This window comes from Tigriopus californicus, chromosome 6 (assembly GCF_007210705.1).
Source record: "Tigriopus californicus strain San Diego chromosome 6, Tcal_SD_v2.1, whole genome shotgun sequence".
NCBI lineage: Eukaryota > Metazoa > Arthropoda > Copepoda > Harpacticoida > Harpacticidae > Tigriopus > Tigriopus californicus.
This window is the reverse complement of record NC_081445.1, coordinates 6132612-6147221: the sequence shown is the minus strand read 5'-3', so window position 1 is coordinate 6147221 and position 14610 is coordinate 6132612. Positions and strand designations below refer to the sequence as shown.

The 14610-nt window shown below is 42.2% G+C and overlaps 1 protein-coding gene across 1 annotated transcript in view; it reads right to left on the bottom strand.

Annotated features, from left to right (window-relative positions):
• Positions 1–1300, bottom strand: part of LOC131882064 (uncharacterized) — a 9529-nt gene extending 8229 nt beyond the window's left edge. Inside the window, exon 1 of the mRNA XM_059229097.1 lies at positions 1150–1300. Coding sequence (XP_059085080.1) covers positions 1150–1180 — 31 coding nt within the window. The 5' untranslated portion in view covers positions 1181–1300. The remainder of the gene's footprint in view (positions 1–1149) is intronic.
• Positions 1301–14610: the final 13310 nt, after the last annotated feature.

Below are 14610 nucleotides of genomic sequence, written 5' to 3'. Positions count from 1 at the left end.
CTCTCTCTCTCCTCTGCCTTTCTCTTTCTCTCCTAATCTTGATCTTCAATAGAACGGATGTGAAGATACAACCCTCCGTGTATATTGGATTAGGGGTGTTTCATTAGGGACATAACAGCTTGGAACATCACAGGAAGAGAGCTCTTGTATTGGGAGAGACTAAAAAAGGTTGGGACTGTACAGTGTTCAGAGAAGGTTCGAAAAGCATCTGCTAACGTACATCTTCAAAAGCATCCATGAGTTTTGTCCCAATCCAGGATTTAGGGTCATTTCTAGTGACCGTAGAAGCTTAATAAGCGTTTTGAGAGCACCTTCAAGCCCTCGAGAATCCAGGTGAATAATGAAGTCCGACTTTCTTCTTTTTTGGGATCCTTCATTGTTCAATTTGCTGCCCTCAAATATTCGTAGGGAATACGTAGGCCTTGAGCCGGTAACATATTTCAAGTCAGACTTGGTCAATTTTTTAGATAGCATTCCAGATCAACCCTACATTCAAGGACTAGCACGGTGTGCCAACTCAAACTCGTTGGTCGACCTAATATCATACAAGTATTAAAATGTAATAAATAGTCGAATTCATTTTACACTGATGACAACATTCACTGTACCGGTTAGAAAAGCCCGTAAAAAAAACAAACCAAAAAAGAAAAATATTAAAAATCTCCCTAATCACTTGCAAGTAAGCATTCTAACGGAGTTCTTGAGTCTCATAATATTCAGAAAAAAATGTTGCAAAAACGACAAGAAGGTGTTTTGCTTTCGTTTTAAATTCCTTATAAATCCAGTACACGTATGCCTCGTTCCGACCCAAAAGTTACTTTTGGCTTACATTTACTCCACCGGGACAGATTTCTTTTCTAGTTAAGTCATCCAGTCAAATTCTGTTTTATTGTTCGGACCATTTTTGCCAAAATCATTTATCATTATCAACAAAATCAAGGCAGGTTTAAAGTACTCAGACTCTCAGACTGTTTTCTGATCTTGACCGACATTCTAACCTAAATACATTCTCTCTTCACATTGTCAAAACCACTCTTAATTGCTATGGCAGCCCCAAGCGAACACTTGATATGGTTTCCCCCATGCTATTTGAAGTACATTTCTAACTGAAGTAAACCAATCTTGATCAATAAGGCATGCTATACTCACATGTTGCAAAAATGGATGAGGTAACTTCCATTTCATCAGGAGGGGTTGGGATTTCGGCACAATAATCGGCTGTTTTAACAAAGAATCATATGATTTAGGTTTAAAATGTTTTCCAAAAACAAAATATTCAAATTACATTACCTTCAACGCAAGTTGGCCAAGTTAAAGGTATTGCCCAATATCCATTGGCTCCATCATCGACACAGGCAATTGAAACGCTTGTTTCAACTCCATCGGTCAGGTGCATTCCATAGGGGCAAGCTAAAGTGACATTGGAGCCAAACCTAATCTCTTCACCTTGCCAAATCGTTTCCAATCTAGATGTTGGAGGAGGGAGTTCAGGGTCGTCGCATGATGTTCCTGTAAAAGAAACTTGAAATATGCCTACACAGTGGTTGCAATGCCCTTTCAAGTTTTGGAAATTCACAAAAACACCTTGACTTATTCCTAGCTCAGGAATTCATAAGAACAACTTTTTTTACTTTTTGAGTACGAACTCCCATAAAAACTCACATGCCTAGAAACATAAAAAAATGAAATGCTCAGAAACCTATTTAATGAAAATTGGGAGTACACTTAGTAAGGAAAGCACCCTTACATTGAAATTACGGTATAATATGATCTGTTTAACTCCTACCTAGTTATTTAGGGTTTAATGGCCTAATTTTCACCGTTTTTTAGCTCCAAACTGCCCTCTTTTCAATTCACCAAGAATTAATACAGATTCTCAATATCTCAAAAGGAAAGACTAGTTTTCTTTCTCCTACATTATCTCAAAATAGCTGAAAATGAGTACCTTACTCAGAACCCTTCAAAAATATAAATTTACGCAAAATTATTTATGATCATCAAAAGTACAGTTCGTTACTCATTCACTTTAATTCTGACGATAATACCAGCGGGCAATCTTAAAAGTTTGGCTTTCTTGAAGACTTTGTTAAAACTGGTCAAAAACTGCTTCTTTAAGGCTTCATTGCTTTTTCTGAAATTTGCCATGATTGTTGAACTCGGTGTGTTTGTTTTCTTCGATTCTACAATATGTTTTGGAAAATCTTTATTTTTGAAGTGTTTTGAGTAAGGTTATACAACATTTTGACCAATTTTGACATAAAGCAAGAGATAGAAAAAAACCAATCTTTTACTTTTGTGATATTTAAAATTGTATTTTTTGTGAAATTTTTATTCGGGCTTGAACTTCATAAAGCAATAAAACAAAAGTTGTTCCTTATGATTTCCTGAGGTAGAAAAATGCCAAAATGTATTTGCATATTTCTCTTGAAACTTGATACGACTATTTGAACACTTTACTTCTCCAAGAATAATGGCCTTATGTTTCCAAAAAGGCTGCAAAGTCATACATGTAGTTAGTCAATTTCATCTGGTTCAGAAGTATTGTTCAGAATCTTGAATTATCAAACCTTCACCTTCTGGATTTGTTTACCAGAAGTTTGTCCAAAAAAGAGAAGAAAAAAATCAATGTCAAAAAAGCTGGGCCAAACTGACATGGTAAAAGTAACCTGATGACGGATGAAAGTAGAGCCAAACTTTCGTATCTTTGCCGGAATGATCAACTTACTTGAACAAAGGGGTGGCCCTGACTCCCAAGTTCCATTGGTTGTGCATTTTAAGGACGCATTTTTTGTCAAGGTACCCTCAAAGGCGTAGTAGCGATGGCAGATGTATCTAAAGCACATTAAAATAATATCAGCACCCTTTTAGATTCTGAAATAGTTGTTTTATCCTAATATCTGACACGGTTAATGTTGCAAGAATTTATAGCATGATATCTTGATTCCTCAAAATCTAGAATGACCCTTATGACAAGTAAATTCTATCCACCCAAGCGTGAAGTTTCAAGTGAGAGGTGGACTTTCAAAATTGAGCCTTGAGAATCTTGAAATTCTTGACGAAGAAACAAGCTAATCATAGCTATTCAAACCAGTCTATTTGGAGGTTGAAGTGTGTTTCAAAAAAATAGACCACCTAACGCCCATTGATATCAATGGGATACCCCCGCATAGTTTCGTGAGCGCATATTTTGAGATTCGATTTAGTCCCAGTCGCACCTATTGCGAGTATCAGACTGTTTCGTGAACGCACATTTTGAAATGCAATTGGATAAAATTTAGTACTGTCGCACTTCAAAATTTGCATTCACGAAACCATGTGGGGGTACCCCATTGGATTTGCAATCATAATGACAAACGTATTTTTTTATATTTCTGCTGAGCTCCTTACCACTATTCGGAAATGGATCCCCAGCAGTTCAAGATGAATGAGGCTTATATCGTATTTAGCTTCAAGTTCATAAAATATCTAAATATATGCTAAAATGTCCAATGTTCTTTCAGGATTTTTTCACATTTTGAATTAAATATATATCAATTTTAAAGTGTTGACAAGCAATGGCGACCCCTAGTTTGTGAAGCGTATAGTTGATTATATCAATGCACATTCAAACAAGTTAGGACAAAACTGGAGGTGACCAATCACTTTTGCAACACCCGATAGATTAGGCTGTCTGAAATCTTCTCATCTCCATAGGCGCTTTCTGAACCAGAGTATACATTAGAGGCACCCGAAAATTGGACGGTTTTAAAATTGTAGGACCTTACTTCACGATCATTTCGTGAGAGATTGTTAGGAATGAGTTCGAAATGAAACGGAAATGAGTCCTCAATTACGTTTGAGACGAACATTGGGAAGTGCAAGAAGTCAAGTTAAATTCAAAGTGGCTTTCTCGGACGTCAAAAAGGGCGGAAATCAAGGCAACTTGCGAACGCTCGGTTCTAAAAAAGTCTGATTTATGTTTTCAATTTTAAAACTTTTATCTACTTGCTCTCTTCCACTACTGGGGACCGATATAGCAATCAAGTTCCATTGTTGCTTTTGCCTAGTGACTAGGGGTTGACATGAATTTCTATTGGCTGGATGGGAAGGATGGTTTCCCTTTCTTTTGCTTATTTTCCTAGCAATAGATCTGCACCATTGATCAATTTGGAGTAGTAATGGATTTTTTTTCAAAAGAAAGGTTAGCGTGGAGGAAGTAAGAATGAGCTCAGTTATGCTACGTTTTTTGGGCTTCTAAACTATCACAACACCTTGCTTAGCATGTCCCTTTGGATTGAAACTGGCATCTGTCATGAATTTTTGCTTTGCAGTTACTTGGAAGGTAAGTACGAGTTATTGAGATCGAATGATTTCCAAAGCAAAATGATTGTCATTTCTAAATTATTTCTCTTGAAAGCAAAGTTTAACCATTTCAGTACAGACTCATACTTTTTTCTTAAATTGCAATTCATACTTTGATAGGTCCTGAAATCCTAAGCTAAGACAAATCAAATGAATTGTTAGTCTAACCGATTTCATGAAATAAAAAAGACCGCAAGAAATTACTGTGTAGAAAGAGAGATCCTGTTGCCCATTGAGGGGGAAAGGGAAGGAATGATTGAGAAGAGGAAGAGGGTTTGAGAGCAAGAAGCTCGCGTCTTGAAAAAGACGTGGCCAGGGGGATATAGGAAGAGGAAAGATTGGAAGGGGAGCTGCACTGAACGGGAAATATCCTAGGTTCATGGGGGGGGGCTCACTCACAGGTATCACAGGAGTGAAAAAGGCACGTCCGCCATTCGAGCTTGGCGGGCAAAGGAAGGCCGTGTCGTTTCCTCTCTTAAAAGTCCATGTCTTACCTATGCCTGGGACTATCTGTTGCAAGAATCCCTACCTGCGGGGCTTTGGTGCAAGGGTCCTTACCATACAGGGCTTGGATACAAGGATCCCTTCATATTGCCACTCTATTATCACTAGACTCTGACATAATATGTTGTTTTCACGTCGAGGAGAAATTGCAGAAGTTTGGTGGTTCAATGTGTGAAAGAACTGAGCAAAGCCATTGGGAAGAAATCCGGCTATTGAAACCCTCTCAAATTTCTGCGACATTTTATGTTGGAGTCCATTTATCATGATATGAAAATGACCTTTAAAACTGGGTTGAATGTGTCCAGAGATGTGTCCATCTCTCAATTTATTCAACACTAAAAATGGCCGTAAATCTTTTGAAAATTGTGCTCCTAGGTCATTGGCGAAAGGAGTCCGCCATGTTTGCGTTTTTCCATGCGCAACTGGCCAAGAAACACGTCATCAAAAAAGGCTTGGAGTGTATCGTGAAGCGTTTTATTAGGGATATTATTTATAGGACCTATTTGGAAACTGCCATTACGACGGAAGTGTACATGGAAATAGTTTCTTTGCCAAGTCAAATTGGTGGTAGGATAAAAAAACAAGATCAAAGGAACTTCCTTTTTTAAAGTTACCTATCAAATCATAGCTTTTAGGCACTTTAATAACACAGACAAATTGAACTCTGCATCGTTCAGTCCGGAATTGGATGTGCTGGGTCAAAAAAGCAAGAGTCCAGGCAGTAAGCCAACGCACTCCTCCCTCACCGCTCTCGTTTTCAACCTCGCTAGAAGACCTTTCAGTTTTGGCAGTGCGTTCTTGAAGTTTCCAGACTCCCTGAAAAGCTTCATCATCCTATACACCGTGGTGCGGTTCATCCTAAAAGTTTTTGCCAATTTTGTTGGTGTGTCACCAGACTAAAAACGCCCAAATATTTTGCAGTCACCAATATTTGCCGCCGAGGAGGAAGATTATGAAAAAATTGGAAAGCACGGCACTAATTGTGTTTCCAAAATGGACCCGAAAGCAGACCCCCAGCTCGAAAGTATAATTACCATGTCCAACCAAGATCCCAGTTTTCAAGCTGTAAAGTCTTGTTAGATCGAAAAAGTGCCATTAAATGCCGCATCCTGCCAAGGTGTATTGTAAGCAATGAGATGAAATTTCCCATGATCCTATCACTGTTATTGGTTCATAACTAGAGCTGTAAAAAGTCGGTTAAATTTTGCAAAATAGCAGCTAAAAAGAGGTAGAAAAAACGGCGAAATAGTTGGGAAAATAGTCGATAAGATTTGCGGAAAACAAGCACTTTGTGAAATTGCTTTGCTAAAACTTCAGAAATCGAAGGGTACTCCCCTCAATCTGGCCAACCTGAAGAAATTGTGAAGCTTTCCATCAATGTCAGGTTCAATTGTTCTTGGAGATTAGGCTTCCAAACATCAGAAAAGGAGAGCGAGACATGTCTAGGTACCCGTGCAAGGCGTTTTTTTCGACCCTTAACTCAAGTGTTGCGCCATTCAACTTTGAGCCTTGTTGGGACATCTCCTCCCTAGCGCACCCTGGTTTGAAACATTAGAACGTGATCTCGACGTCTGCCATTTGATGTGTTTTGTTGGCTCTCGTAGCGTCGAAGGAAGCAGGAACCATCGAATCAAATGGACCCTAAAAAAGTTGGAAACCGTGCTAAAAAAGCTGTTGGACATTTTTACAGCTATCCTTATGTATAACCCTTGCAGGATGCTTTAAGATGTTCTCAACCAGCCATGGTATCCGAATAACAGACAAGAATTAAATGAATGTATGTATACTCATCCAAATCATATGATAGGCCAGATTGGAGTGGAATAAACTGGGGTCAAGTATAATTGTTGCAAAACCGAACCATCCACCATAAACCAATAAAAATCCTCCAACTAGGGAACAAGGACGAAACAGGAACCACAGAAATTGACCACTAATTGGAATATAATGGCGATATCCCGGCGATATCTCAATCCACGTCGGTCACTCATTCACAGCACCTGGGCAAACAACTGCGCCACGGAATGATATTGAACGGGAGATGTAAATGAAAAAAGAATGACAATTACAATTACATTGTCGGCAAAATGGCAGAGATGTGAGTCAGGCGATGAACAAAGATAGATTGCCAAGGAGCTAAGAAATGGAGGGAATATGAGTTAATGATACATGGGAACGAATATTAGAGAAAGCACGGAACCTTCTATATCCCATCACACCAGTTCCCACGGCAGTCGTCCTCTAATTGCTTGGCCTCTTCCTGTGCTCGATATTGGTAATCTGAAATGAGGGAATGTCTTCAACACTTCCATGGGAAAGCGGTGTATCAAGCTGGAGTAACACTTTAGAGCTTTAACCATTCTGATATCTTCCGTACTACCCATCACTTGGATTTCCCATAAAGCCCTGGAGTTACAAACCAACAACCTCATGGCTTTGGATTTATTGGCGTCTTAACGTTCCGTCTTTTCCTCCCGGCAGTCTGTGAGTGCGAGACAATTTTCAAAATAGGGGTGTATCGGAGCTAAAATAAATGGCACTAGCTTGGGGGCAATTTCAGAGTCTCTGGGTCAAAAATCAATATAGCTTGAATTTGAGGCGTCATATGCAAATTTGATAAAACCCAGAAGTGATAGATGTTGAGACCATTAATTGTTTTCAAATGCCTAACAGAGAGAAGAAAAGTTTCTGCTTACTCGAAATAAGGCTTCAAAGATACTTTTTTAATGTTGTTTGTGGTCCTAGCAAGGAAGAGGAGATCGACACTCCGAGTGCGTTTCGGCAGATTTCCCGGCCCTGATTGTGGGCCAGACCTCAGTTTATTCCACTCCAATCTGGCCTATCATATGATTTGGATGAGTATACATACATTCGTTTAATTCTTGTCTGTTATTCGGATACCATGGCTGATCGAGAACATCTTAAAGCATCCTGCAAGGATAGCTGTAAAAATGTCAAACAGCTTTTTTAGCACGGTTTCCAACTTTTTTAGGGTCCATTTGACTTCTTGGGGTTTATTCGCCCTTTTCCAGGTTTTTTGCCGTTTTCGCATATTTCGTCCATTTTGTCCATTCTTATTCGATGTTTCCTGCTTCCTTCGACGCTACGAGAGCTAACAAAACACATCAAATGGCAGACGTCGAGATCACGTTCTAATGTTTCAAACCAGGGTGCGCTAGGAAGGAGATGTCCCAACAAGGCTCAAAGTTGCATGGCGTAACACTTGAGTTAAGGGTCGAAAAAAACGCCTTGCACAGGTACCTAGACATGTCTCGCTCTCCTTTTCTGATGTTTGGAAGCCTAATCTCCAAGACCAATTGAACCTGACATTGATGGAAAGCTTCACATGAGCATTAACAACTGAAAGTAACTTGCTAACAATTTCTTCAGGTTGGCCAGATTGAGGGGAGTACCCTTCGATTTCGGAAGTTTTAGCAAAGCAATTTCACAAAGTGCTTGTTTTCCGCAAATCTTATCGACTATTTTCCCAACTATTTCGCCGTTTTTTCTACCTCTTTTTAGCTGCTATTTTTAGCGGCATTTAATGGCACTTTTTCGATCTAACAAGACTTTACAGCTTGAAAACTGGGATCTTGGTTGGACATGGTAATTATACTTTCAAGCTGGGGTCTGCTTTCGGGTCCATTTTGGAAACACAATTAGTGACGTGCTTTCCATTTTTTTCATAATCTTCCTCCTCGGTGGCAAATATTGGTGACTGCAAAATATTTGGGCGTTTTTAGTCTGGTGACACACCAACAAAATTGGCAAAAACTTTTAGGATGAACCGCACCACGGTGTATAGGATGATGAAGCTTTTCAGGGAGTCTGGAAACTTCAAGAAACGCACTGCCAATGCTTGACGACCCCATACTATTTTCATCCCAACTCTGGTGGCTGGCCAAGATCAAACGGAGGGTGAACGCCAATCTCAGTGTCTCAGTGAGGAAGCCTGCCATGGAAAATGGCATATCTGAACCAAGTATACACAGACTGGTGAAGAAGGATTTCACCATGATGTCCAAGGCCGTTATCAAAGTGCAAATGCTGGCACAAAAATAGCGAGAAAAAAGGCTTGCACAAAAACCACAGCAATGGTAAGGCGGTCATTTTTGTGATAAGAAGAACTTTAGCGTCAACATTCATGTGAATAGCCGCAATGAGAGGTACATTGCTGCCCCAACATCGTGAACAAGTTGGTGCGCCCAGTCACACCTCGAACCTCGTCCAGGAGTACTCGTACATCCACAAACAGCTGGGATCCAAGAGATTTTAGTCCATGGATATATCGCCCCCGTCCTCACCAAACCTAAACCCCTTCGATTACTTTGTTTGGACGCACGTGGAGGAAAAGGCCTGTGCCACCTCCCATCCAAATATTGGCTCTCTCAAGGCTGCCGTTGAGAAGTACTGGCGCAAGACTCTCAAGGACGAGGTCAAGGCCGCCTGCAAGGCATTTAGGTACAGAACGGAATGATGTGTGGCCGCAAATGGCGGGGTCTTCGAAAAATGAAACGATAAAGATGACAAGACAAGCACTTTTTGCAAAACAAAATTTTTCTTCATGGCACTATTTTCTTTTGAAAATCAAAATCTTGTTTTGCGATAGTTAACTGTTGCACATATTGTGACGCACCATGTAGATCCACATTGAACTAGTTTCGGTATTCCATCACCATGGTGTTGGAGTAAAGCACCGTCTAAATCTGTTCTTGAAGCATCAGTCAAGATATTGGCCGGCATATTGGGATCATAGTGGGCGAGTAACGGATTGTTCGGGCCAAGTAGAAGGGATTTAGTCTTTTCAAAGACCTCTTCCACTTGAAGACCACCTTCTTTTTCAAAAAGTCTCTCAAAGGATGTAGAACATGGGATAAATCAGGAAGAAATTGGCCCAATTGGTTTACAAGTTCCATGAAGGAGCGAAAATCAGTGAGATTAGTCGGACTTGGAAATTCTGAAATGGCAGAGATCTTGGCAGGGTCAGGTCTAACACCTTCTGGAGAAATGATGAAGCCTGAAAATTTGACTTGAGTGCCAACATGGATCTTTTTACGAGAGAGAGTTATGTGATTTTCATAACAACGTTGAAAAAACTCTATGATGCGCCTTTTCAACTACGCCATGCTGGCACCGTAGACAAGAATGTCATCGACCAGCTTAAAGACACCGTCAATGCCAGAAAGGGCCCGATCAGTGCGGGCACAAAAGAAATCGCCACTGGCATTGAGCCATTGGAGCTCTTTGGTACCATTTCCTCACAACAAGAGGGAACATAAATGTCGTCAACTTTCTCGATTCAAAGTCCAGCTCGCATTGATGATATCCTTTACAAAGATCAGCCACCATATAATATTTAGCATTGTGAGGAATGGATGGTGCTAGATTCTTGGGTGATGGAAAAGTACGGAGCACCTTTTTATTCAAACCAGAAAAATTGGTCACATTTCTGGTATCCTTGACGATTTCACCATTTTCATTCACTTTATCAGGCCTCGGTACCACCAGAGAGGGACTACACCACGTGATGGGCTCGGTAACCAGTTCAGTAATGCCAAATTTATCGACGAAAGCATCCTCCTATTCGACAGCTTCTCGAAAAGCGAATGGAACGGGTCAGGCCAATGTAATATTAATGGGTGCGACATCGATATTAGGATTGAGATAGATGTGCATGGGCTCACCCTTCATCGGCTTAAGAACCTCTACGTTGAAAATATCTGCATACTTATCACAGAGATGATAAAGTTCGTCAAACTTATTTTTGTGTCGTCACAGCTCAGGGCAAGGGTTCGGACCGACGATCCAACGATCTTATTCCAATCGAGGAAAAGAACTTGGAAGCATTGTCGTTTCAATCATGTGATGCCAGGAAAATATAATATCATGTTGTAGATCTGGAGTCACATATGCCTCGATCACACTTTCATATTTATCTAAGTAGCATACTTTCAACTTGACGTAACCCAGGCACACGAGAGCATAATCATTGGCAGCCACAATCTCAGGGTTGAAATCCGTCAAAATACGAATCATGTAACGTTGGACAAGGTCGCTAGAAATCAAAGTTCCAGTGCAAACGATTGATTTCTGCCACAAATTAAAACCTTCAATGGCATTTACATGCCTTCCTCATTTTCTCGAAGGAGTAGGCTCTTGGAGCAAGAAAATCGAACCGGAGACCTATCTCTTATTAGGAAACTGAGATAACCACAACACCACGTCTCCTCCCATAAGGGTTACTTCCGGCGGTGGGGTTTGATTCAATTTGAGAAAGTTGAGAGGAAGATTAATCGTTTGGTTGCCGTGAGCTCATTTGATCCACAGCATGAGACCAGCCCTTCCAAAGTTAACAACACTCTTAAAACCAAACGAACCAAACCTAGACTGACCTTTTTGACCGGTGTTAATCTAGAGCACGCCAGCTTTTGAGTCATGGCCGACCCTATCTCAAAAATATGATGATATGACAGATTGCTAGGTGTCACATGGCTATACTGGGTCAGATCAGGGTGATCGGAAAAAAACAAATCCAGAACGCCATTCGCCCTCTTTTGCATTATCTGATTCCAGAATTCGGCTCCATTGTTCACATAAGTCACGATTCGTGTTAGATCTATCACCACTCCTCACAAGTTGGGTGAATGCCGTTTCACTATAATTGTCTATTACAACTCATCACAATTCGGTCAAATGCTGTTTCAATACAGTTACCCTCTTCTGATGAAAGGCGTTGCGTCCTCGCAGCATTATTTCTTAGGATGGGATGGAGTGGGTCTCGTGGGCTTAAAACCCTCCAGAAGCAGGGGTGTAAGGCTCAGATGTGGTTCAAGTAGCTTGTGACGCCAAAGATCGTCTATCTGATGCAAAGGCTCATCAACATCGCTAGGGTAAATTTTGCATTGGCCGTGTGGAATCATGGGGCGGGTGTAGGGATTCTATGAGCCTTGGCGACTAATTCCATCATTGGTATGAGTTGGGGCACATCTGGCTGGTCCAGCTGGTGTAACGTTTGGTGAAGTATGTGGCTGTGGGGTTGGTTATGGTGGAGGAGTTCGACTACGTCGAGGGAAGGGATTTTGGGTGGTCGGGTTACCACAATATCTGTGCCCAGCCAGTTGGAGCGAGCAGTGGGTGCATAGTCCTCTTTGGTGTTGAATGAGCAACCTTCTCCAAGGTGTAGCGGGGTAAACCAGGCGTGTGTTGGATATCGGTAGTCCCATTGGAACATGTGACTCGGGCCTCATTCGTTTGGCGGATGAATACCATGAAAGTTGGGGGCCGACCAACTCCAAATTCTGGATCGATCTTAGATTGTAGTTCGAATGAACGTCGCTGCTGGATATGGACGGCCTCACCTCGAAATTGAGCAAAAAGGCATGTAGTACCAGTAGTTTTGGTCAAGATACATATGTAGGGGAAAAGATAGAGTTGCCTTATCCTGGCACAAGCATTCAGCTCAGCCTGGTCGAGTTCCTGGTAGAGAGTGTTCTCGTCATTCAGCATTATATACTGGTTGGGGTACATAACTCTCAGTTCCTGGCCTTGGGTGTTGCTGATGGGCATGGTTAGATGTCGATGGATGGTGAAGGTTTCTTTGATGTTGCAAACGGGGACTGGTACCACAATTGGCAATTATCCCTGTCTCATGCCAGTGCTGCAATGATTTTATAGAAAGCTTCTATGTCCGTCCGTTCAAAAGCTACATTCAATGGTCCGTTGGTCAGGTTCGACATGCGCTTCAAGGCCTGTCCCACCAATTGGGTCTGAAATAAATAAACAGTGATTTGGCCATGCAACACCCCCGTCCACATATCTAGGATTGCATAGATGTTATGGGTGACTTGGGTTACAGCATATTCAGTTAATGATATTAGGGCTTCTCTCTGAATACACGCTTGGAACTTGCGTTGCTGGGTGTGGACTTCCTGCTCAAATGCTATTTCGTGCTATACGAGTTTGGTAAGGGTGGCGTTGAGGTGTGCTATCCTGTTGTTGTTAGTTTCCATCTGGCTGCCGGTGGCATTAATGTAGTGAAGCATACTATCGCGTTGCATTTCCAGGGCGCCAATTCGGTCGGACAGTGGTTGCTGGCTGAAAATGGCTCCAACAGCCCTGCCTAACGCAGTGAGGCCGCTATGACGAGAAGAGTTGACCGCTCTCACCGTGATGGGTCTCAGTTAGGACTTCAAAGCTCCTCAATCCGGTGGAGACACTCGAACGAATTCTACTTCTACTAGCGTTGTTTGATGAACTCCATCAGTACTAGCAATTCAGCTTTTGCTAATTTCACTTCTTCACGGGACTTAGGCGAATTATCCATTCCACCTACACCAACCTGATTCTTAGATCAAGATCGAGTCGAATCCTCTATATCATCACCATCCCTTGGTAGGAACAGTGGTGTTGGTCATCAACAACCCCTAGCACTACAAAATTGGGGCAGTTGGTAGGATCCGGCACATCATCTGTGGATACCCAACGTAATGCCCGATCAAAAGGACACCCACAATTGCCAGGTAGTACACACAGATTGGAGTCAGAATAGCCAATCTATTAGCAAACCGATCCTAAGCCCAACCACCCGAACCAAGAACATTTAACCAAATAATTAACATGGCCCATGTCGAAGGACAAGATGGAATCATCCAAAAGATCAGGGAATTGGAAGGCGAGCTCAATGCTCCCCAACAACAAAACCGGAATCTACAAAACAATGGGTTCCGCATCAGCCTACTGATCCTGAACAGGACCACCAATTGAGAATTCTATCAATTTGAGGCTACTTTTTCTGACAAGGCACTGGACAAGCTGCTACCCGCTGTACAAGACCCCTCTGTATTCCGATCAGAAGACGAATTCTGGACCCAAGTCCGAAAGCAATTTATCTCTCCTGCGCATCAACAAATAGCCCGTACCTAGTATGGGCAAAGGCATCAAAGGCCGATCTGTACCTTCCACATCAGGCTGCATTAACTTTGGGAAGGCGCCAACTACCACGGAAACATCTGTAGTACCGTCAAGGACTCCATCAGCAATGGGCGTTTCATTGCTACATACCCAGAAGCTCTCACGCAGGCCTTGGAGTTCCTTGCCAACAAGGAGCAAACCCATATGGAAAAGGGGAGATTAGTGAATGATCAGAGTTCCGTACCCACCCCGCTCAAACCGGAGTACCACACACCCCAGGAAACGCCCAATCAGATGGAAATTGGTAATGTCCAAACCCAGTCTTTGGCCAGGAAATGGTGCCATCTACAAGACAAGATCCCACAGCAACAACAAATGCCTCGTCCAACGCCAAGCGCTCTAAGGTCACCCCACAAGACACTCCAGTCACCACGGCTAGACTACAGACCTTCCACGTAATAGGGATAGCCAGGCTCCCACTCAAGAATGACTCCATTCTCGATGAGTGGAGTGTTCGCCTTGATAGTAAAGAACCTGGGCACCAGTGCTATCCTAGGAGCTCCAAATATAAAGAGGATGCCGCTCACACCCGACCTGCAACATGCCGTTGCCCACGTTGGCCCCAAAGGCCAACGCCTCCCGCTATACAGCCGCAATGAGGTAACCCAGTTCATTAACAAACACGATGAGGACGCTGCCTGCCACGCCATCGATGTTTGTCTCATCACAGACACCGTATGCCCAAGGAAGAAACCACCAACGCACCCGTCCTGAATACCACCGACCAACCCATCACAGTCAAAGCTGGAACAAAGTTGGGTACTCTGTACGATTTGCATACTGATGGCCAAGCTA